The sequence below is a fragment of the Psittacula echo genome, assembly GCF_963264785.1.
Source record: "Psittacula echo genome assembly, chromosome: 3".
Classification (NCBI taxonomy): Eukaryota; Metazoa; Chordata; class Aves; order Psittaciformes; family Psittacidae; genus Psittacula; species Psittacula echo.
In genome coordinates this window covers 5,646,260-5,672,517 of record NC_137736.1, presented here as the reverse complement: position 1 = coordinate 5,672,517, position 26,258 = coordinate 5,646,260, and the positions used below count along the sequence as shown (strand labels likewise).

At 37.7% G+C, this 26,258-nt stretch overlaps 1 protein-coding gene across 1 annotated transcript in view; it reads right to left on the bottom strand.

Annotated features, from left to right (window-relative positions):
- The window catches only part of EPHA6 (EPH receptor A6), a gene marked incomplete at both ends in the record, with an annotated part of 464,979 nt that overhangs the window by 88,725 nt on the left and 349,996 nt on the right, over nt 1-26,258 (bottom strand). Inside the window, 4 exons of the mRNA XM_080613276.1 lie at nt 10,584-10,769; nt 18,185-18,310; nt 21,714-21,784; nt 25,483-25,591. Coding sequence (XP_080469402.1) covers nt 10,584-10,769; nt 18,185-18,310; nt 21,714-21,784; nt 25,483-25,591 — 492 coding nt within the window. The remainder of the gene's footprint in view (nt 1-10,583; nt 10,770-18,184; nt 18,311-21,713; nt 21,785-25,482; nt 25,592-26,258) is intronic.

The window sequence follows — 26,258 nt, the reverse complement described above, 5'->3', positions numbered from 1 at the left end:
CTGTGGTCTGCTATAACAAACTGGTAGCACTTCCTTCTTGGGATGTCCCTTTCTTCTCTCTTCTGTTCTCTTTCTGTCCCTTCCAATGCATTAAAACTATAGTTGATTATAGAAATCCTTGCTTTAGAAAGATGATGTTGTAAATAAGCAAAGGTTTCATCCAAATCTCCTGTTTCCATAAAATACAATATCAGATCATTTATATGAGAAAATTACTAATCCCTATTTTAATTCTTCTTCATATGAATCTGCTATTAATGATATCTCAAGCTTGTTGCCTTCCATTAGAAAATTAGATATAATCCTTAAGATGTATGAAAAATCACAATACAATCTCTTGAGGCAGAGGTTTATATGACAATGTTTCTGCATATGACAAGTTACATGCGTGACATCTGGATAGCCCCTACCATAACTACCTTATGAACTATGGCCGATGGCAGCTCTACTTTGAGGTGACAGGAGAATAATCACAAAGCTCTTTCTAGTTCTAGTTCAGGTGAATCTATGGACCACAACTTGTCCTTACATATTAATCTCTACCACATTGCTGGCATTACCCCTTCAACTAATTACTTGTTGGTCTTGCACGTGCTGTTTCATCACAAATTTGGCAAAGTGAACTGCTAGGCCTAAGCGACATAGACTAAGAAGAAACTGTTTTTTCATTCCTTTTTCATATACTTGCAAACAAATGTAAAATTTAGAGTTGTGAACAAGAGAAAGGGTACAACTTTCTGGAACAGCTTTAATGCCTCAAACATTCATCCACTTAACCAAAGTTCCAGCATACAAGCTGATCTATTTGCACAGTAGGTGAATTAGGGTAGGTTTACACATTGCTGATTTCTTCTGTGAAGGCTTTAACTCAGACAGCTAGTAATTAGAACCTGGCAGCATAACATGGTCAAAAGTACTAACACCAATGCTATTGGTCCACAAAGACTGTCAGTATATCCAATATGAGAAAGCACAGATAACAGTGCTCTATTTTCAGCAGTGACACAGACATTTACATTAGCTTTAAAAAGTTATTTAAGGGTCTCAACTTGCCAATAAAAATCTAGTTGCTATCTTATACCTGTTTAATGAGACATGCATTTTCTGAGGCTTGCAGAGTACTAAGATACATACCTCCATCCTTAGATACCTAAAATACACTGGATTAGAAAAGATTACTATTACTTACAACATTCACTACAACTTTTCTGTAATAAGGTTCCAACATTATTACTTAGCTTAGATTCTGGCTTCAATAGCACTCTGCCCCCTGGGTTTTTAAACATTTCATAAATCCAGTGGCACTTGATCTTAAAAGTCTTTTCCAACCTAAATGATCCTATGATTCTATGATAAATGAACTTGTGAGTTCCTAGATTAAACTTTGCATACATGTAAGGTAGGCTTATCCAAAGAATCAGAAAAATGCAAGCAAAATGGTGAGGGTGAACATAAACTCTTCACTCACGAGCAAACTTTGGGTGACATTAAGATACACAATCAACTTGAAAGCACCAGGGCTATCTTGTTAGTTTGATACATTCATGTAAATTGAATTTAGTTAAGCCAGTGAGAATAGCAGCTGTTTCTCTTAAAAAAATAACAGTGGGAACTGAACAGTCACCATGATTATGTCTCCCATCTTTCAACTTGTCACCTCAAGGAGAAGCTGTGTTCCTTGGTATCAGATATGGATCTAGACAAACATCTGCCATGGGACTGAAACGTCAAATTATCTCTGTTATTCTGATATCTAATCTAGATTTCTCCCATAAAAGTTCAGTCTTAGTATAACATCTTAACTCAAATTATCATGAAAAAGGTAAAACTTGGTATGAAAAGGCTTCTATCCTAAGCCAGACACATCTGTTAGTTTATTATCAAGAACCAACTGTAATCCATGAAAATATAGAGATATTCCTTTAACTGTGACAGCCTTCCTGGTACAAGGCCTTATCTTATGCCACTGCAGCCTAGAGTAGTTTTACTGCTACTCTTTCATTATTTAGGTGATTGGTAGAACAAGAACTACAAATGCAAACTAACAGACTAATGACAGCACAAAAGAAAGTTAGTAAGCAAATTAATCTGAGCCAATGAGATGACAATTATGACTACATTACATCACTATCCACATACATTCCAAATTGTACTGTGTGATTATTTTTCCTTAGCACTTTCCTCAAACTTCCCCAGGAAATTTCTGATTAAACTACTGCACATTCAGGGTAATAACAGCTGGGAAACTGTCCTCAGTGGTTCATTGTCAGCCTGGAAAGATACAAATAGTATGGTCCAGGGCTTTTGCTACTGTTCCGGTTTCTCCTTCATGACTATGCTGGAACTACAATTGTGTGTCTACATATGAGAAAGACCAAAACGGAATGCTAGGCATGCTAGGCAATGTTAGGAAATGCTAGGACAAACTGTGAGAAAACACAGGACAAAATTCTGGAACACAAAGCGGGTCAATGGAGATGGCAGCAAACAGCCACACAAATACATCCTGGAGGAAACACTAGACAACCAGCTGGTTCACAGAGGAAGATCTACGTGTAATAAGAAATCAAAGTAAAAGCCATCAGTGGTCGCTACTGAAACCCATACATATTTAAAGATTAGTAGCAGAGTTTACATTAAAAATAATTATTTCCTGCAAGAGTGGATCCAGCATCCACTGTACCCACTCTTGAAAGCCATACTTTAAAAAACATACAAATTGACTGGAAAGAGTCCAAAGGAAAGCATTAAGAATGAGCAAAGGTCTAGCAAACATATACCATGAAGAAAGACTTGACAGAACCTGGGTGATTTACTGAAGACAGTAAAGACATTATAATGGTCTACAAATGTAAAATATTACTGCAAAGAGGAAAGGCACAAACTGCTCCACCACACACAGGAAAAGAGTCAATGGCCTTAAGGTGCAGTAAAAAAATAATTCAATTTAACACTAGAAAGGTTAAGTATGAGGATAGTTAAACACTCAACAGATTGCCCAGGCAGGCTGTGGAATCTTCACCAGGAGAGGTCTCTGCGAATAGGATAGAGGCAACCATCTATCCAGACTACTTTAAATATAACTGATTCTGCCCTGTGGCAGGCAGATGGACAAGATGACCTTCCAGTGTCCTTCACAGCCCAATGCTGATATTCTGTGAACTACAAGAGAATGCTTTATTGTTGAAAAATCATACAAAGTTTATTTAATTTGCCTTGTAAGAGGACGCAACCCTACTTCAGTTTTGAGCGTACTGCAATATTTAACCATCAGGTTGAAGCTTACCAAATAATGCCTCTGGTATAATCTGACTTCACTAGGCTCTAAAATACAGCAGAACCTCTCTCAGCTATCATTATCAATTATCCTCAAACTCAGCATGTCTTGGTATTAATCTCAGTGACAGCATCTAATTTCTCTGCAAAGATTTAGCAATAACGAAGTTGCAAACGGGTTTTACCCATACTCAGTCACATGTATACTTACTAGTGTGCTATCGCCTCTATACAGAATAAGAAATGAATGTACAGTTACCAAAATAAATCAACCAAACACAGCTTGTGAATCAGGATTATTAATTGCTTAATATACACTCTTTAACACTCTCACTCCTTTAACTGTCAATCGCAATCGCAATTGTCATTTATAATTTTCCCATCATTGCTTATATGGTTTTCCTACACAGGCAATGTATCAGCCATGTTGTTGCAAACCCGTCAGGACACTGCAATCTTGTCTTCCCCTGTCACTCATTAAATCTTCTGGTTACAGTTTTTATGAAAGCTCCTACCCTTCATACATTACCTACACGCTATAACTATCTTGCCCTTTAACTTATTATGCCACATGATTCTCTACCGTCATGGTGGAGGAAGAAATTGCTGACTATATTCAGAATCGAAATGCAATCACTTCAGCTAATAATGATGCAATTATGCAAACTGAAAACCATGATCTTCCTTAAAAAGAAAGCAAATATGAACTCTGGCAATTTCTTATCTACAGGACTTCATCTTTTTATGGCTGTTGGTATGAATTATTTTTGTTACCTATTTTTCTCCTAGAACCACATCCCACAACAAGGCATATAAATATCTTTGAAAGTCAAGTCCAACATGTCTGAATACAGACATCTGAAGTCAAAGGATCCTGAAGAAAGTGAAATTGTGTTTCCTGGATGCAACCTATAAAGTAGAATTACAGAGGTTTAGTTATGTTAGATGCTGTATCATGGTCAGAATAAGCTGTTGCTAACAAGATGTTAGCTGTTTGACAATATGCTTTTTCTTCATTGCTTATCGTTCTGTCAAAGATGTTACAACAGAATTGACAGTTATAATGTATAGCTTGCTAGCTGCAAACCAGAAAATCAGAACGCAGAAATGTGGCTTGTTTGAGCTGCAGGAAACAATAACAGCACTTTGATTTTTGCAAACGATTCTCAGAATGTAATAAATGAACGAAAACCTCTTTTTTTCCAGATGTTTAAAAGCTAATTTCTTTTAAGTATCTGCCATGGAGGAGAATCAAGAATCATTTTTTGCCAGCAACCTTCAACAAATGGAGTGCATGGTAGTTTGATTGTGTTACTTGAAATACCAACATGCATGCATGCATGTGTAGAAATCAGAGAATCACAGAATGGAAGGGACCTTAAAGATCATCTAATTCCAACCCCCTTGCCGTGGACAGGGCCACCTTCCACTAAACCAGGTTGCTCAAAGCCCCATCCAGCCTGGCCATGAACACTGCCAGGGATGGGACATCCACATATTCTCTAGGCAATCTGTTCCAGTCTTTCACCACCCTCACAGTGATGAATTCGTTCCTAATACCTAATCTGAATCCATGCTTTTCCAGTTTAAAGCCATTCCCCTTTGTCCTGTCACTACATGCCCTTGTAAAAAGTACCTCTCCAAATTTCTTGTAGGCCCCCTTTAGGTACTGGAAGACTGTTTATAAGGTCTCCCTGGAGCTACTTGTCACCAGTCTCCACTTGGACATTGAGTGATACGCTTCATCAGACAAATTAAGCTTTATGCCTAATGCCGTATTAGCCCACTGGCTAATACAATACATATAGAGTCTCACCACCACTCTGTGTCCTAGTGGATTGTCCATAGGCAGAATGGAAGATATTCAGGGATGAATAATGTCTTCATACCCTGCTGTGCATCTATGCTGCACAAGGCAGCCTGCCAGTACAAGGCTGGCTTCAAGGGGTGGGTCTGAAGCTCTTTTGGTCTCCAACAAGTACATCTGTGCCTGGAGGTGCCAGTGATGTCTCAGTGATGTACTGAGATTACTAACAGAAGTAAATGTCAAGCTTTGAAATGGGTTACACTGCAGGTTATAAACTACTATAATGCTAACATGGAATTTATTAACATTGTATGTTTTCTGTTGGCCCTAAAGGTTTTACTTTTCAGAAATCAAGGATAAGTACTGTAATGTAGGTCACAATTTTTTTAGTGCCTAATCATATTTTGTAAGCTATCACAGTGTAGCCTACTTCAAATAGTCACAACTTAACTCTTAAAAGGTCAACACTTAAACTTCGCACAATCACATTTCTTGGGAGTACAATTTCACCATACATGACTAAGTTAAGGAGGTTACAAACACTGCCACAAAATTTCCTCAGTCCTTTTGCATAACAGCCAAATAGACATTGCTGTGTATAATAAACACACGCACTGCAAAATATGTCACCCTTCAAATTGAATTCTGAACTCCATGTAACAGTCTTAACCTGTTAACTGGTTGGAAAAAAGGGCAGCAGCTCTCAGGCCTAGAACACAGTGTCTTAGCTGAAAAAACCCTAAAACTACAAAGATTGTTACCACAGCACTTTTGAAAATTGAAAAATGGATCAGATACGAAGAGCTATATCCTGTAAATTGTAGTGAAAGTGGATCATCGTCCTGACATCGGGACTCCTCTTGCACTGAATAGGTTATACACAACAATTTAAAGAGAAACTTAATGATTAAAGCTTTGAATTAATCTGCCAGATGACTGACTAAAGATTTCAGAACAAGCTTATATTGTAATAAGCAGAAAGTCACTAAAGCAAAACAGTGAGGAGACAATAAGGGAGTTGAAGTTGTTGTTCCAAATCCAGAATTGATGTTAAGAGGATGTGAGCTTACACAGAACCAAAACTCTGGGTGCCGCCTTCATTCATCCTCCTTTTGTGATGGTATTAATTTGAGACTTCTTCTGGAGAATAACAAGATACATAATGTTGTTAAAGAAAATGAATGTGCTAAAAGTATTCCTCTTGTACGTCTTACAGGTTCAAATTCTCCAGTAGCCAGAGTTCGGAAAGGGAAGCAATTCCTTACGAATTCATTCTAACAAATGAAAGTTATTTGGGGTAAAGTCTGAGGAGGAGGGGAACAAATGAAGATTATTACTACAATAAAGCCCTTGCATGTATTGATACTTTGAACTGACACAATATTATACAGTACTGACAAGGCTGTGCTGTAAACTATTACGTAAGATATCATAAAGCTAAACTAACTACAGATTCCAGTTTGGCTAATGCAACACCAATGGTTTCTTCCAGTACAGTTACAATACTCAGTGACCACTTTTTCATGTCTCTTGTAGACATGGTTATGTTGGCAGGCGTTTGCTGTAAGCATGCCTTTAATTTACTTTACAGACTTTTAAAGTCTGCAACACAGACTTTAGCATGATGTAGACGACAGATCGTACTTCTATACAGCCCAAATCGCAATGTTGGTTACATAGACTCATCCTGGAGAAAAACGTTTTATTTCTCTTATACCTGTTTATGAAATAGCATCAGCTCAGGCAACACCACACAACTCAGCTGAGCATGCCCTGACATACCCAAGAAGTCATCCCTAAATCATTATTGTGCTAATGTGACTTGAAAGGGAAACAGGGATGTTTTTATGAAGTACCTAAGCATCCTTCATAGATTTGTGAGACAACATGCAGCCTTTTATGGCAAACCATGCAAGGAATGGTGTTGCTAAACCAAACCAAATAGGAATAAAGTTTCCCATTGAACTTCTGATTAGCAATGTAATTGAAAAATCGGATCCAGATTCTGTGCTATGGTGTATTTGCCTTGGCCTGGCAAATTGCCCTTGAAATGAACTCTCTGCTAACAGAAAGCTTGTGCTACAGCAACTGTTCTGCATACTGCTCTTCGTGATTAGGAATCACAGTTAGGACAAATGAGAAATGAAGCAATCAGAAAAGGGCATTAAAACACTGTTTCAGCCCTACTTTTGAGCAGGCTTAGTTTAGCATTTTTTTCATTCTGTACAGTACATATTCCATGGCAATTTTGAAAACAGTATAATTTAAAAGTTAACATCTGCTTAGCTGGTAGCACCAGATAGAAGCTCTCATTTGTAATGAACAGGAGAATTTGTCATTGCCCTAGTCAACAGCTATTGACTTGGTAAAGCACTTCTGCTTATTACAATCAAATCCACTTTCTTTTTATTTTTATTAGTCTTTTATTTTTATTAGTTTTTAATTTTTATTAGTCAATGACACTGCAATGGAAGGTACTGCTTAAAAACTGATACAATATATATCAGCAACTGCTAGCAGCTAATGACTAATGGCTACAAAGAGGAAAGCATGTGCTAAGAACAGCATTACATGCCTATTAATCAAATTTACTGCATCCAATGTGCCTTTATACTTTAGTGGAACTGTAATGCATTCAGTTTCTATTGTTGCTAATGTAAGTTTTAACACAAAACACCTTTTAATCATTACATAAATAATTTGGCTGGGACAAGGCTCTGTCTGACTTTTACAGCACACCTTTTAGTTACAGGAAATTTGTGTCCTGTGTTGGCTTGTGCAACCCTAGATTTAGGATTTAGTGGTTCTGCTGCCAGCTTAAGCATGTTATTCTCTAAATACCACAGATGGGGCAGTATAAATGCAAGGCAACATCCTAAAGATAAATCGGCAAAAAGAGGCCATTGCTTAGCCGGCCTCCTAGCTTCTTTCCTGCAGCAGAGCACTACTGCACAACTTTGCCCTTTATAAAACCTGCCCTTTCCATGCATTATGGAGAAATTTGTTGATAACTCATGTATTCTTTTTCATTCCATAATTATTGCTGAATTTTTTTTTCAACCTGCCTGACCCATATTTCCTCTCAAACTTCCTCTACTTTTTTAATACCTGAGATACATATTTTCATAGGACAGTATGACTATAACAGTAACACTTAGTGTATTTATATACCTCTAAGCAAACATTCCAAAAACAACAGTAAAGTTTGTTGACTCCTTAGAGAAAAGCAGAACTGCTAATGATGACTTCTTGACTTACAGTTGTCTGTATAATCACTTTTCCTGTAGAACAGGAACACATACTCTAATGCCGGAGCACTGATTTATCTGTTTGCTTCTGTTTTCTGAATGCAGTCTTCATTTTTCTCTAGACTGACAATGAGCCATTACAGAAAGAAAATGTATAAATGTGCAAAGATTAAACAATCATGCCATTGCCAAGCACATTATACTGCACCCTGTGTGTACCATCTAATTGGATTCAAACAATGTTCGTAAATCACAGCCATTAGCCTTTTTCAGAAATGAGACATATGCTACTAGATCCACCACATGGATCCTAGCCACACCTGTGATACTTGTTTATAAACAGCCCATGTTGGTGAAGACTGGTGGAATTTAATTTTTGATATACTGCTCATTACAAAGCAAGGAGCTAAATTCAATGAGATTCCTACATATTCACATCTCTTGACACAAAGATCTCCAGTGCTGCTCAGCCAGCATTAACTCATGTTCTCATTTAGTGTGAGCAGAGCACTTACTGACAGGAGAGCAATGGAGAACACTAAGCCATATGTCTCCAGAAACCTGCAACATACTGGTTTTTTTTACTCTAGTAACCAAACACTCTTAAATAATAATGAATTTATCCTTGCAATACTGTGTGAAGAAAAAAAACCCACAAAAGATCCTCTTCATCTTAATTTTGAACCACAGGGACAGAACTGAACAATTCACATCATAAACCTATTGCATTCCAACGACTCCCCACTTGGAGTACTGCATGCATTTCCGGTGTCCTCAAGATAAGAAAGACATGGAGCTGTTGGAACAAGTCCCGAGGAGGCCACGAGGATGATCAGGGGCTGGAGCACCTCCTGTATGGAGACAGGCTGAGAAAGTTGGGGCTGTTCAGCCTGGAGAAGAGAAGGCTGCGTGGAGACCTCAGAGCAGCTTCCAGTATCTGAAGGGGGCCTATAAGGATGCTGGAGATGGACTATTCATTAGGGACTGTAGTGACAGGACAAGGGGTAACGGGTTAAAATTTAAACAGGGGAAGTTTAGATTGGATATAAGGAAGAAATTCTTTACTGTGAGGGTGGTGAGGCACTGGAATGGGTTGTCCAGGGAAGTTGTGAACGCTCCATCCCTGGCTAGGTTGGACGAAGCCTTGGGTGATATGGCTTAGTGTGAGGTGTCTCTGCCCATGGCAGGGGGGTTGGAACTAGATGATCTTAAGGTCCTTTCCAACCCTAACTATTCTATGATTCTATGATCTTAAGGTCCTTTCCAGCCGTAACCATTCTATGATTCTAAGATTCTATGACATGAGTACAGGAGCTATAATTTCCTCTTTGTTCCAGTATATTGTGTTTTCCAAGCATAGCTTTGTAACAAGGGGAAAATAGGAAATATTCATAACATATTTACTGTATTTACTGTTAAAATAAGAGGACACCATTGTTTTCTACACACCGCACTTGATCTTTAAAGGAAAAACGTAAGTACTTCACATGAGCAAACAACACGGCTTAGTTGAGGCAACGATGAATTTTGAGAAGAGTATAACACGAGGTTTTTAACTCATTACTGCAAAAAGTTGGCATTAAAGAAATCACATGCATTTTAATAAGACTTTTTACTTAATACTTAAATGGTAAGTTAGATATTTCAGCATTTCAGAAAAGTCCATAACACTAGGTTTCAGAGGCAAGTGATGTCTCTTGGCAGCTGCAACAGGTATAAAGAGTAAGACATTTCACATGTTGTTCTGGAATCTTAGTGAATAATTTGCAAGTGTACAATAAGTTTAAGACAGTTTACATTTTATTTCTTTAAAATATAGGAAATTGATTTCTTCTGGTACTGAAATCAGTAAACCACAACCAAATAATTAATGAGCTCTTTTGGGAAAAGAATATAGCTGCTACACTGCAAGACGATTTGACTTCATTATCAAGTCATTTATATTTGTGGTTTTCTCTACTGTATTCCACTTTCCTATAAGCAAATTTTACAGTCTATTTAATAAGAACCTGTAAAGGCTTTATTTGAAAGAGAAGGGTTTTTATTAAAAAACAGAAATAAAACATTTTAAAATGAAAACAGCTATGAATTTCCTATTATAGTCTCAAATTCTGCAGTAGCTACTGTCATTTTATGATTTGGATGATTTCTGAGAATTGCCATCCATACTGAATGTGGGATTAACACTTAATTTTGATACCACATGACACAGAATGGGAACAATGATAAAAGAACTAGTAGTAGTAACTTACTTTTTGTAACAACTCCTTCAAGGCGAATTATATTTGGGTGATCGAATTGTCCCATGATACTAGCCTCTCGCAGGAAATCTCTTCTCTGCCTGTCCACATAGCCACCTTTCAGAGTTTTAATTGCAACAGGTATCTCTCTTTTTCCTGGTGTCTTCAAACGTCCACTGCACACTTCTCCAAACTCACCTTAAATAGATGAAATACTTGTTAGATCATTCACAGTCCCTGAAGAGCTACCGTACAGTTTGTACTGCTTGAGTTATATGCCTTGTTTTTCAAAATAACCTTCAGTAGCCATCTTTAAAGTTGTCTTTTTTTATGAGTTCAGAGCTATTTGTAGTTGTCAGTGAAACAAGAATGCAAAAATATTCAAGAAACACATATCCCATAGACGCAGACAGAGAAATAATAGATGGGATACTCAAGTTCCCGAGTTTCATCATATCCCAGAAAAGCAAAATATTCAGCATTAATTCACAATAAATAATCACCTTTCTTTTGTGCCACACCATGAGATGACAGGCACTTGTACTTTCACTGCAATAATGGTCCCAAACCATCTGCCGTCCATAGTGTTGTTCATCTTGCTTTACTGACACTTTGAGACTGAAATGATGATTTCAATCTTTTTGTGATATAACTTAGCATGCTATGAGGAAGGAATGTAATGACACTTAGATTTTCATTCTAAGGAAGGCAAAATATCTATCTCCAAAAAATCCTATTGACAGCAATATCTATCTATAGGGGTGTCATGCAATAAGACCTATACGAAAAAAAATGCCATGAGAATATCAGAATACCTGACTATCCTCCAATTTCAGAAAGCACGTGAAAGTACTTAATGTATTATGTCACAGAAAAGCAGTTGCACATGGTTTATTTAAATGGATTTACACACCTACTTGAAATTACATATTTCACTGTCCAGACAGTCAAGGGCCAACAGTTTCAGCAGATCAAGACTGAGCTGCATATGAGAGGAACCTCAAAGCTTGCTTCAGCTGATGTTTTCCTGTGTATGTTAGCGCCTTGGAAGAATGCATGTCTCCACTCATTCCCTTTACAGATTTACTAATTAAGTTTGTCTGGAAATCACAATGTTCCTTAGATCTTGAATCCAGCCAGAAGTTATTTGAAGCCCCTAGCAAATACACTCTGGATGCCTGCGGGGCAGTTTTCAGTGGGTCATCATTCAGAGAATATAAAACAATGTTCACAAAAATATTTAAGAGCAAGCCTCAGTGCAGGGTACTTCTATAGCAAAATTAAACTTTGTACCCGTCATTTTGAAATCAGAACTGTTGAAAAACAAACAAAAAACCCCATCATAAACAGATATACATGTATCTGGAGGAAATAATTTGTTAGCCCCTCCATTCCATGTTGTCTGAAGTAGTTTTCCTTAAACTTTAAGGACAGAACAAAAGAAAACAAAACAAGAGAGCTCTACCCTGTAACAGTATGAGTTCAGATATGAATCTAGAAGAGAGAGGCCTTAAAGGCAGAAGCTTCACTTCAGAAAATTATAACTCCCTGATGTTACAGGATTAGAATGGATATTGTTATACAGCTTTTACTTTATTAGGTTCTGTCACTTCCACTAAAACAAAATAAGGTTTTATTAGCCAGTAAGATCCAGAAAGAGTGGAGGGATTAAAAAAACAATTTCATAGCTTGTCTTTCCCTTCAAAACAAAGACATCATCAAGTGCAAGAGTACAATTAACAGATGTTGAACATAACCCTTGAATAAATTAGCAGCTTCTTAAACAGCCAACAAAAGCCAAGTGTTCAAGGGTTCTTTCTACCACCCCTCTCCCCCATTTGTTTTATTTCTACTTAATTTTAAGAAACAAATCAAAGCATGTTCTTCCCTGAAAATGTGTGTATATGTGTGAAAATATATGTCATTAGACTAATGCTTTGGGAATCTTTCAACAAAAGGGATATTTCGATAATGATTTTCCTACAGATTTTGCCCCTTTAGCTCTTAGAAAAACTCCTTAAAAGTTTTGTTTGCCTGACTACTTCCAGTGAAAAAGTAGTATCTAATTTGGACTTCCAAAGTCCTATCATAAAGTCATGAAATATGAATGCTTTGAAAGAGACATGGTATATCAATCTTTTGTTCTATGATACATGGAGCAGTGCTAGAATGAATCTCTAAAGCCGTGACCTCTGGCTTTTCAAACTCAAATACCTAAAATGAGAAAAATTTCCAATTTCTTTCTGTTGATGTGAAAAGTAAAAATACTAGAGCCTTACTATCCAGATTTTAAAAGAGATTTCACAATCAATAAATTTGCAGAACTGCAAAATCTCATTTTTGAGAATAGTTTGGAAAGCACAGGTTATAGAATAAATCGGTTTGCTAGTTTAAGACTATACAAGAATAGTACAACTTCAGAATTTCATAAATAATGGCATTCATAGTTCAGGGACTGTTAAGGGCTGTTCACCAAGTGTTTCAAAATGAATTAAACTGAAGGAGGCAGGTGAATGACTTAAAATCCCAAGATTTATTATCTATATAACATCCAAAGCAGGCAAAGGGAAAACTGTGTCTTCTCCCTGACCTGTTTCTTTTCCCTTTTCTGGATGAATGATTTGTGCAGTTAGGACGTAATTTCACTGCTTTTGGCTACTGAGATTGATCAACTGGTGAACTTAAAGTCTAACAGTGATTTTTTTTGTGACATAATGTCAAACAGACAGCAAGTGATCATCAGCTCACAAAACAGTTACTACTTTTGGAAACCTAAGGTATGCGCAATAACTTCTAGTTCTGATTTAGATTAGATGGAGATCAATGACATATTTCGAAGCATTGACTTACTTGCACTGAGAAACAGTTTGACAAGATTTCATCCCAAAGTATTTTTTCTGGAGTTTTGTTCACATAAAGAATTTTGAATGTTTTTAGTCAAAGGGGAATGTATTCAACAAAAGGGAATTTTAAAATCTAAGAATCTAAGTCTCATTACTTAAGTTTGACAAGTGTTGACCCTGCAGCAGTAAAGGTTCTGCATGTGTAATAAGTAGAAGCTAGGAGCCAGATGTCAATGAAGTCAACATCTTTCTTTGCTCCAGGGAAAAAGCTGGTGATAACTAGAAAAAAAGATAAGAGTTCATTTTCTGTCCATTTTTAATAAAGTGTAAATAATCGCTGGTTTAATGATATAAACCCCACATATCTTACTGCATGTTATACAAAAAGAAGCTAATGTAGCAGTCTAGAAACTTACCCTGTGCAAACCATGCATCCCTTTTCTCATTCAGTGATAACATGTGTTATTTAAAATAAAACAGGAATGTCAGTCACTTAAAATCTGGTATGTAGTCTGGTATTACTACATAGGATCAAAAAAAATGTCTTACAACACAGACAGTTGCTGTTGATAGAACCGAAAGGTCACAGTACCAAATACAACTTAACTTATTTTCCTCAGTTTTAGTCATTAGACCTGTGGGAGAACTGGCAGAGGATTTAGTTTATAAAAAGAATACAGTTTACTTGGAAAAAACAAAGAATTCCTTGAATTACAACATTTTAACTAAGAAAACAAAAGGATAATTTTAATTTTTAAGACTTGGCGAAGTACCTATGAGAATTCCTTCCATGAAGAGCTGCTGATGCCTTAAATCTCTTGATGGGGCAGAAAAAAGTGTCATGGACGTGACAAAATCAATTGATATGGTAACATGTCAATAGGTTCAGCAACCCTGAATATGAAGAGCGGTTGAAATGGACCATCTGAAGAAAATTTACAGCAATTAATAGATGGCAAATCGTGGGATCTTTGCACTGAACCAATTGCAGTTCCCATGGAATATTTAATACTAGTGATAAAATTCTCAGTCAAGAATTCTGAATCCAAGAATATACAGTATCAAGTTGGACAACAGTAAAACTTTGTCATAAGTAGTTGATAAAATAAAAGGGAATCGACTAATCAATGTCACCATTTCAACAGTAACTATTGCTAGAATGTGAATTTCATTAATACCTGTTTATTTGGTTGATGGTACCATGAAGAACATAAGCAAAGCACTTACAAATAGGTTCTGTTTTGCCTTTGGTATTGCAATCTGCTTGCTATTATAAATATTTGATCAAACTGCAATTTCCATTTAGCTGCAAACTCCTTCCCTTACTGCCTTTACCTTCCAGTTTGAACCAAGATATCAGCAGAAGTTATTAGAAGACTGCATTACTACTAGTGAGTTGTCAAGAGCTCTTGGGCACGACTTTTTCCATTGAAAAAACAAACTGGAAACTGCTTTCTATAAAAGACCAGTTTCAAAAATTTCTTGGCCAGAAATGCTAGGAAAACAAATTTCTGGTGTTTGCAATGTTCCACTTTGACATTTTCAACGTGAAAACTTTTAGTATTGACTGGAAACAATTTTTGTTTTGAAAATTTAAAGACGCAGAAATTCAAACTGAAAATCATTAATCAAAATAAACCGTTAAAACAAATTTAACAAATGCATCCAATAATTAACTTCTTAGAAGATTTTAAGGTTGCATTTTGTAGAAGTTTCCATTTTTTGTTTCACTTAGGTGAAAAATGTAAATATCTTTTAAAAGTAATTCTCCTATCAAAACCAATCCTTTTTACATGCAGTTGCAATGTTTAATATAGAATTAGAGAGAAGGTATAAAGAATGTTTTAGGACTGCTGTGAATTATAATGATATGTTATATCTCCTAGCAGCTATCAAAAACTCTGTGAGAATTTGTACTCTCCATGCCTCAGGCATGGATCTTGCCTGTATGGAAACGGGTTTAAATATCATTGCAGTCAGTTTGCAAGCCCTGCTAGGCAAATATCTTTGAAGAAAGTAGATTACCCAAGTAAGTTTAGAAGATAAAAAATACAAAATGTGTCAAAGCAGGCAAAAATTCACTTCCACACACACAAGTAAAAGGGAGAGAGAAGCTGAGTAAAGAATTTTCATAATGGTATTAACTCCAGAATAAGGACACAATTTTCATGTGAACTAAAATCAATAAACTCAATCCTTGTCTGTTGTATTCAACTGCTCTGAAATCAGCAGTTATACCATAATGCTGAAGGTAGTTTAGTATGCTTTATAATCTAAGGCAGTAATATCTATTGTATGTCTGAGGAAAAGGAAGAAATAAAAGAAATCAGATAGAATGCTTTTGCAGAAGTCAGCCTTCTGGGGTGACTCTCTCAAGCTCATAATTCCTATGGTGCAAAGTGTCAGCTACACGTTATCTAGCTTAAGCAACCAGGTAAACTCAAGTACTCTATTGAAATGGACTGCAGCATGAAACAATTTTCTCTCTTTCAGGTTGATACTTTCTCTCCCTGGTTTGTTAACAGGCCTGGTTTTGTTTCTGTTATGTTATTTGAATGACATCTTCTAGTGCATTAATCCACTTTTTAATGGACTTTTAGCAACGCTGGAGACATTTCCATTGCTATCAGTGTAGTAATGTATCATTAAAAGAGAGATCTCCACTGAAAAATACCCTGCCTTCTAGAGTGACTAAGAGAAATGAAACAAAGATAAAAAAGAAGGATCACAGTATATTATATCTTCTGATAGTAATTCTCCTGACAATGCTTGCTAGTATGAGTTCTTTGGTGGGCTCACAATGAGCAAATAAAACCACATTTTTTCCACTGCCCTCTTTCTACAAGATGTAACTCTGATTATTGCAGTCCGTTGTACTGTGAAATGCTTTTTTTTCTTAATGACATTAAAGTTAGAGAAAGTAAAAAAGGTTAAAAAAAAGCATTTGTATGTTGGCATTTACATAGTAAGTAATTAAACAGCATTGTTAAAGAAAACTCAAAATGGATAGCTCAAAGATTGGTACTGAAGTATGGAACGTACTAATTATTGATACTGAAATAAAATTACTGTGAAGTGAAAACAAAACTTCTATGTAGTTAGTATTATAAGTACCTTTAAGATAGCGATTTACAAAACTCAGTCATTCTTAATATCTTAAGGACACAGAGAAATATCCATGTTGTGTAAACTGAAGACAGACAGCTATAATGTTAGTATCTTTCACAGGAGAAATTAAATTTCAGAGCTGGAGCTAGAGCTCAGGAGTCTGCTTCCATGCTCATCCAAATTTCCGATACAGATCCTTAGCTCTCCCACCTTCCCTTTCTGTTGGGGCTGAGAAATGATTCATGCTCCTAAGCCACTGACAGTGTGTGGGTAACAATACAGAGGATGTAATGTACCACATGAACTTCAGACCCTTCTTGTCAGTCTGTTGTTTTAATTTGTTATAACTGTGTGAAATGTTAGTGGGCCTTCTGAATGACGTGTTGGTCACAAGCCATGCAGTGAGACCCACTAGTTAGGTAAGTTTGTAAGTCCCTTCTCTTTAAGTTCTCAGTGTTTAAACCACAGAGCAAACAATCCCAAGACCTGGTCAGTAATGAAATGCTATCTGGCCTAGACAGTCAGTACAAAAGTTACAAGGAATGGTTTTACAAGACTGATCTTTACAAGGATTTAACTTCAGTTGTGTTAACCACAAAGGTGTGCTCTCTGTCACCACTGAGCTGCCACCAGGACCTCTAGTGAACTCTAGAGAGCAGCCGTGAGCCTTTATCCCTGCAAACGCAAAGTGAACTTGCACAGCACTTTCCTGAATATCAAAACCTAACAAGTAAACAAAAGCTAAGGCAAGAAGTTAACACCCAATGCCCATAACTGACATGCCTATAAACAGAGCACATTAGCACAGGGTAAGATCCCTGAAAACACAAGGGGCATGTCATATCCCTTTGTAAAAAAAAAAGGGAGCCAATATACATAAAGGATTAATGAGCTTCTGAAACTTATATTCAAACAGCAGTGCAATGACCTACAACCTCAATGGGATATTCTCAACTGATGGTAAACACCCCATGGATGAAAACAGGGTCCAAAATACCTGTTAAATGTAATTCCTCTGCGTCCCCACCATGCACTCAAAGACAAATAGGATGTGAGAGTAGATCTTCCTGCTATTTTTCTCATTCATCTTGCTTCCCAGCTTCATGTCACCTTTCATGCTGTCTACACCTTCTCATCAGATCTTCTACTTTTCCCTCGTTGCCAATGACCCTTCTCTGCACAGCTACAGGAAAGCCTATCCCAAGCCAGACTCTTCTTTTCCCGCTTGTACTCCTCCTATTTTCAATTTGAGAATATTTTTTTCTTAGTCCTTTAAATTCTTATCTGCCTCCAGGAGAAAAATTCTGACCTAATCTCCCCCTCAGTGACAGAGAATATGTGACTATGGCAAATGCTGAGTGATGGTGTTTTAAGTACATTTGGAACAAAGCAAAAAAAAACCCCAAACAAACCAAATCCTACCCCAAAAAAAATTGATAAAGCCTTAAAAAAAGGGATAAACCTATCGCTTTGGAGAATCTGCCTCTCCAGAGCTCCTTAATTGAATAAACTCACGTTTGGAACATTAGCCAAAACCAACACCTCATATACACCACATGAAACTGAACTGCTGCTGTCAGAGAAATACTTGCATTATCCTGGTGACTCGAAAAAAGCGGCCTTTCCATGCCTAGACATTTTTTAAAGTGGGTATACTTTTACCTGCCCCAATAACTCTCTCAATACGAATTCTTGATGGATCTATTTCCTTTGCAAACTCATGGACAGCAAGAGATGGGTCTTCATACGTGTCTGGGTCAATATATGTTTTGATGCCTGGAAAACGTACTGCAAAAAAGAGAGAATACTCGGAATCAAGAATTCTTTGACATTCATGCACTGTAACAATATGGTTTTATCTTTTTTTTTTTTTTGGTTGACTATACAATTGAAAGGATTGGAAATAATACATTAAATCTTCCACATTTAAAGCTCCAGAACCCAACAGAAGAGGATAATTACCAAAAATTACTAATGCTTGCTACTGATTTCACAGAAACCAACTGTAGAATGAACAAATTTTCCCTATTTGCTGTCAGCACTGAAGCCTTTGAAGATTGACTGATCACAGACTTGAACATTTCCTCTTACCATTCAAGTAGCTTTTTGAGATGAGGCTTCTGAGACACTGAAGAAGAGAGTGTTACAACTCCCTAGACAGAAGATAAAGCTCTGCCAACCCAACAGTAGCAAAAGCATTCAAAAGTACTGGTTGAAACTGTAAGGAAGGTCCTGCTGAACCCTGCTCAAACCTCCTGAGATGTTCGGGGTGACTGAAAGCATGGATACTTCTTCAGGCTTCCTGCAGTGCATTGTTACATCAAGCATCCTGTCGGCCAGTGTTAGTGTAAAGAATGGAGGAAATACAGGCATTGGGTTCTCTGAGTGTTACTTATAACTCTAGTTACTGTCATGTTTGTTAGCTACATGGGTCCCAGACTTTATCCTGTCCCACAGGAACAATAAGTCAAAGGCCTTTAGAAAATTCAGTCTTTGGTATTCAACTGATAAGACAGTGTCAAATTCTTATGCTGTTTTGTCACTCTCCCAGCTGAACACAAGCATGTCCTGAAGTATAGCATTTCAGCCAGGAAAATTAAGAGGATAATAAAGTTTTTGGAAAATTCTCTAAGAAAAAATAACAGCCCTGGCTAAGTTTTAAGGAAAACACTATTTTGGGTAAGAAACTACTGGTTTTGTTGTTGTTGCTGTTGTAAGCATTTCCTTTCCAAATACTATTTAGTATTTTAGTTCGAAGAGGCTCCTTGGTGTCTCTGCACTTAGCTCACATCCTTAGAATGCTTCAAGTACAGCTGGTAAATCTGGAAAACGAAGCAAGTCATGAGAGAAAATATGAGCTTCAAGTTGGTCACTTGAAAAGGTGTCTACAGAGACACCTCAAAAATATGGAGAAAACCAGATCATCAAGACTAACAGTGATTATTGCCAAAGCAGTTTATATTCCCCTTTGCTGCTCCTTGGGCAATTTAGGCAATCTGTCCTTTACTTTGAAAACAGTGCTTTCTAATTCACTCCTTTCATTTAAGGGTGGATGGCAGAACATTCCTTTTGCCAAACAGGTCCAATTTTCGAGATCCTTTTCTATGAGGATGGGCTCTGGAGGACTGTGCTGTGTTGTTCTCTTCTGATTAGCTGGAACAACCAGAGAGCCAGATGCAAGACGAGAACAACAATATCCCAATCCATTTAGAAGGCTTATAATTTCTTGGAGATGGCCATGGCAGTAGTGGATTGCTGCCAGACTGCTTTGGCAGTCTCCAGCATGCCATCATTTTCTGGCATGGCTAACATCCCTTGTGCTCTAGAGTATAGCATGTCCAAGAACTTAGCTGTTTTGTTGGACTATCTGGATGGGATTTATTTTAAGCTGCTGCCATGTGGTGATTAAGTTCTGGAAAACTTTCAATCCATTAACAGAAGTTGATGTAGATAATGCATGAACTTATCAGCATAAGAGAAGAGTACTGCAGCTGGGTCCAGAGAACCTCTTAAAAGCATTAAGTACCTCAGCCTTCTTCCTCTTATCACCTAGTAGCCAAGTCTAAAGCAGCTCATTATCTGATGAGTCTAAATGCATTAGGTGAAGAACACATGTTCAAGACACATGAGTGTGACTGCGCTACGTCAAGTAGTGTGCAAGAGCCATTTACACCACTGCCTATAGAGTGCATACACCACATAGAGAGGACACCAGACCATCATGGGATGTCGTATTATCAGCAAGATCACAGATCCCTTTCTAACTACCTTCAAAGACTTTATTTCCTGAAATCTTCCTGACTCGCACCAAGCTCCCAAGGGAGACAGGAAGGATGAACAGGAGATGGTTTTATTCTGCACACAGCAGAAGCATAGGATGTAAAGCATGGACATGACAAGCCTGCAAACAGGAACATGTGATGCTAATCAGTGCAGAGGATTTTTTTCTTTAAACAGCTTCAGCCAGCCTAGGAGAGGTCACCCTTCTACTGATCCCAGCAGAGATTGTGCAGCTCCACATACTGTTTTAAGTTGAGATGCCGGATACCAAGTCTGCAGGTAGTCAGCAGTCAAAGACTGCTGCTAGCATGAAGGAAGTAGCTCTTACGGAGGTACTGAGTGCTCAGTGTGAAAGAGGGAGTATTGTTGGCAATACAGACTTAGCTGCTGGGGTAAATCAAAGTAATTCTTCTTTATCCTTGGTTCTATGGTGCACATACATGAGTAGAGACTTCCCCTCCTCAAGTCTGATGCTGAGATAACCGCAAATGAAGGAGAAGCCTCTGGGATGAAGATGCGTGTCAATATGAAATACAGTCATCATTTACCTTGGCCTGAAAGACACTGAGTGGGGCTTTTCTCCAATTCAGTCACTGTCTCAGAGGCATATATCAAATCCTCCAACAGGAAAGTTTTCTCATCTTTCCTTTCTGACCATATTTGGAAACAAATGACAAACAGATCTTCAAGGAAGTATCCTTTATGGGGAAATGTGTCCTTTTCCTTGAAAGAAAGAGCCACTTGGCTGGATATAATCATGCCATCTGAAAAAAGACTACTTTGGGTGACTTAGCTTCTGTCTTCAACATAGTATTTCCAAGGATGTTATAAAAATTGACAAAAATTATAAAAAATTAATAGCCTTTGTATAATATCCTTTGAATAAATCAATACTTTAAATAGCTACCCTAACATAACCCAGCAAGACTAGTAATTTAAACTAAGTAGCTAAACTAAACTAAATAAAACGAATATACTGCCCATGAGAGATTGCCAGGACTTTCTCTCACTGTACTCATCAGTGAGCAAGAACATGAGGGAAGACAACCCATACCCCTTTTTATTTCTTGGGTGGCTGGAAAAGTAGACCTCTCAAGACGAAGAGAACTGGATACAAATAAGGCATTGAGTCACAAAGAAGGGATTTTTGAGGCAGAAATTCAATATGCTCCTGAGTATTCAAAGAAATATACCTGAAAAACTGATAAACATTATTAGCAGAATACCTAAAAGCCTTATTAACTAGAGTGAACTTAGTGAAATTGTTCAAGAGGATGTAGAAATAAAAACACCCTTGATGAGGCACATAACAAGGAACGATTCAAATGGTCAGATTAAAACATCAAGGACTGAACATTCTAAATCTAAAACATGATATAGATATTATGCAACACAGTGTTGAACTACTTACAATGTCCATTCTGCAAATGAGCCCTTCTTTTCTCTTCAGATTTCATTTTGGCCTTTATGTACCACTGGCATCTTTTAAGAGAAACGAGTGAGATTTTAATTAAAATATTTGTCGTGCATAAAATAAACATATATTAAGTTTTATCTGCACTTTTGTAAAAGCCAAAATCTTTAAATTTAAATTTAGTTATGAACCTACAGAGAGAAATATGCATGAAGAACTACAAACAGATTAGATAACAAATAAATCATGGTTGAATGATTAGGGTGAAAATGACTACTGAAGTTCATGTTTGATGCAATACTTTATTTCCAAGTTTGACTCCTCCAAAGAATCCTCATACTTTAATAAATGAGTACTTCCCTGCATTCTTGTTTGGAAACATTGGTTCGTGCTAATTAAACCTTATCCCACTAACTTCCGTACTCAGTGGGTCAAAAAAGCTCACATTTTTTTATAACAGTTTCCATGACTTTACCATTTTTCACAGAACAAAAGAAAGTATTTGTTCACATCAGCACCACTTTTATGTTTTTTCCCTTACTTTTTTTTCCCTTAATAGCTCTGTGCAGTCAGAGCCAGACACTGACTTTTTACTTCTAGCAAGACAGCAGCTAACCTGTAAGATAAACAATACATAGCCTGCTATGTGAATATGATGATTTAGCATATGCCTGTCTGATTGCTGCAAATCCTTGGCAAACAACACAAAACTCTGGATATTCATGAACTGTTAGCAACCTTACCTGACAATGCAAGGCTATGCTGGAGAAAGCTGACACATGGCAAGCTTTCAGGTTCCCTGTAATAAAATCTCTCCCTTCCTGAATGCTGCCTACCTGCAGGACCGTTCATGCTGATCTAGAGGGGGACACGCTAGGAGCAACTGTTTCAATCAAATAAAAACAAAGTATTTGCTCTTGGTCTTAAAGCAGTTTCTCAGGCACTGAACAGCCTAAGTAGTATGATTTACAGTGAAAACTTTTGGTCTAAGAGCTAGGCTAACAGCTATTGGGTCACTGACCCCAATAGTGAACAGCAGTGTGTGTAGATATGTGTTCGGTGTACAGATATTCCAAGACCAGCTTGAACAAAATCACTGGCCTCTGTGTAATTACCAGCTTTATAAAATAAAATAAACTATAATTATATATATTATATCCAGCAAAATACTAACAATCAAGATACTAGAAATATGTGAAAACACCACTACAACAGTTCATTTAAACATTGAAACAGTGTAGGAACACTCACAAATTCATTCACTGCTACAGATGATGACGAACACCTTAAGGGCAGAAACTTCTGAAGCTGTTATGGCTATGTATCCTTATGGAGGGAAGTGGCAACCAGTGGATTCTCAGCTTCTGTGGAAATCTTTAAATTGTACTCTAGTTGCTGGGACCACTAAGCATGCCAATTCCATTTTTAGGACCTGAACAACCAATCTGTAGAGTGCCAAGAACACTCAACACGAGCTCTTACACTTAAACTGTCTGCCCAAGCGAACAGCCAAAGAAAGGCTTTAACCCTCCAATCTTCTTAAATGAGCATGTTGCCCAAATGTTTGACTACAGAAGCCAGTGAGTAATCACCAGCAGAGCAGTCATCCAGCTCCCCATTCCCTCTTACTGCTGGATACAGCAAATCAGAGAGGAATAATTTCTGTAATGATAAGAATAAAACACACTGAGCTTTAACATCACATTTCCTAGAATTTAGCCAAGACTCTCACTGCATGTCCTGTCCCTCAAAGTCTCTGTTGCTTCCATTTTTTCTCTCTGCAATTGACAGCCATGCTTCCTGCTTGCTCTTGGATAATCACTCAGCAAAGTGCAGAAGCAGGTGCTCATTTAACCCAGCCTCTCCACTATGAATAGACTCATCAGCAGCCCTAGGACTTGATAGCTCATCAAATTGTTAATTCTAAACAGAATTCTAAGTGAAGCAGAGCACATCTGCAGGGTACCGCTCCCGTTTGCTGTGCAGAAATTTACCTCCAGTCCTAGAGGAAATGGAGTATTTATTCAAAGTTTTCTTGCTCTGTTTTCTGTGGAATACACTCTTATCACTGCGTTTAAGCAGCACTTCAAAATTAATTCATATCTTAATTACTGAAATGGTCCCACTGAGTAAGATGTTAGAAAGCTAAGGGTATTTGAAGGGGGCCTATGAGGATGCTGTGGAGGGACTCTTCATTAGGGACTGTAGTGATAGCACAAAGGGTAATGGGTTAAAACTTAAACAGGGGAAGTTTAGATTGGATATAAGGAAGAAATTCTTTACTGTTAGGGTGGTGAGGCACTGGAATGGGTTGCCCAGGAAAGTTGTGAATGCTCCATCCCTGGCAGTGTTCAAGGCCAGGTTGGACAGAGCCTTGGGTGACATGGTTTAGTGTGAGGTGTCCCTGCCCATGGCAGGGGAGTTGGAAGTGGATGATCTTAAGATCCTTTCCAACCCTAACTATTCTATGGTTCTATGGAATCTCTGATATCGATAACATCAGCAAATAAGAGGAATAAACACTGAAAGAAACCCACTGACATAATTTTTTTTTGTTCCCGAGTTTAGTGATTTTTTTCCCTAAAAGAAGCATTTGAGTTGTTTCAGGATGCCACGTAAGGATTCCTCTACAGTTATGTTCTAAGAAAGTTTGTCTCCACACATACACTCCCTACAGAGCCTACTGCAGGAGCTGAGTATGACTCCTCTGCTCAAGGGCCCATAACCTCTACAAGGGATCAGTCTGGTTTTAGGCTTTCTTGATCCATGGCAGGACTGTGGTGCCACTGATGTTTAACAGAGAAGATAGAGACATAATGTCTTTGTCCTTTCAAATTCTGCTTTGCTTTCTGATTATAAGCAGGTGAAATCCTGATACCACATGGGAAACACTTGGAGGCTCAATGGAAAAGGAGACAAGGCATCATGGAAGCATCTACGCCTAGGGTAATCTGAGTCCCAGCAAGGACTGATGACCTCTACATGTGGTGTTTAGCATGTCCAAATTAGAATTTGTGAGTTCCCTTAAAGCCGTCAGTGTTTAATTGCGCATGGCATTTGACCACATAAATCAAATGCTTTCTCATCCAATCTGCATAAGGTCATTATCTGACCCTGATCAACACATCAGCTGAAGAAAGGTGGACAATCAGCACTTTGCTAAAAGAATTGCAAGTATAAGAACCAGGGTGACTATAAAAACTAATCATTTTCCAGCTTGGTGAACTCCCCCGCCAGTGCAACAGTACTGTTGTAAAGCAGATGTAATTGAGATGTCTTCAATCCAATTTAAGAAAAGCCAAAAAAGCAGTAATTCAGGACCTCCAGGAAACTATTTTCTGTTCATCAGTGATAGCACAGGCAGTAGAATCATTCTAGCATTCTAAAGCAAAGCTTTCCTTAGTTTACTTTCATTATGTAATTCCTGTATTTTACCTTAATAGTTGCAAAAATGTGCTTATAAAACATATACATAATTGCGCAGGTATTGCATTTTTCAATTCTCGCTCTGCAGGCAAGAGGTTCAGAAACTTGCTCTAAAAATAGCCAATTTCCTGATTTCACGTAAGTGCTTTGCTCCTCAAACTGGGTTCTTACGAAAAACAACACTCACAATAGACCTGGGAGCATGAGCAGTGCTGAACCAAGAGGACATTCACCCTGCTATGTCTAACCCTACTTAAACACTGGAAATGTGTAACTGTTATTCTGAAATTCTTAGGTTTGGATGACTCTGACTAAACAAGAACACTGCAGTGTTAATTACCTTCCAGTGATCAGGAAGAACAAAGTGAGGATGACCAGCAGAGTGAATCCACCAACAGCAGCAGTGGCAATTACAAGAATCTGTCCCTGCTCCGCAGCCATGTCAGAAGCTGAAAGGAAGCACAAAGAGGTTAAATCCAGGGTTCTTATAGAATGGGTGGTAACATTTCACTGGTCAAATGTTGCAAGGACTCTGTAATAGTTTCCTTGTTGCTTAGCAAGGATATCAGATGTGAATGCGTAAAAAGCCATAATCCATGTCCCAGCTACAACGGGGGGGAGATGAGGTTTACAGGTTTTTAAAATGAGGAGCTGGTATTATCAGACACTTGCAATTTGTTGAAATTTGAATATGATGGAATTTGGGACACAAAACCAGATATTTGGGGGTTGTTTTGGTTTGGGTTTTTTTTTTGGCTTTGTCTAGCTTAATCCTGCATCTCATTCAGAACTTTGCATCATCCAACTGTCCCAGTGAAGTCGGCAGCAGTGCTATGTATGTAAGAGATACTAAGCTGGGTTTAGGAGAAAACAGGGAAAAGCACACTTAATGTGTAGCCTCACACACTTCTCTGTATGTCTGGCGTTCAGTCTGGTTGTCACAAATTGCATGCAGTTTTACCTATAGCATGCTCTGGTGGACTGTTTTCTTATACCTTGTATTTTTATCTCTGCTTTTTGTAGAACATTTGGGAGTTGAAAAAGATCACCTGAAATTATCTTGTCTCCAGACACTTGCTCTTTTTATGAATTTATTCTGAATAATGTTAAATCTTT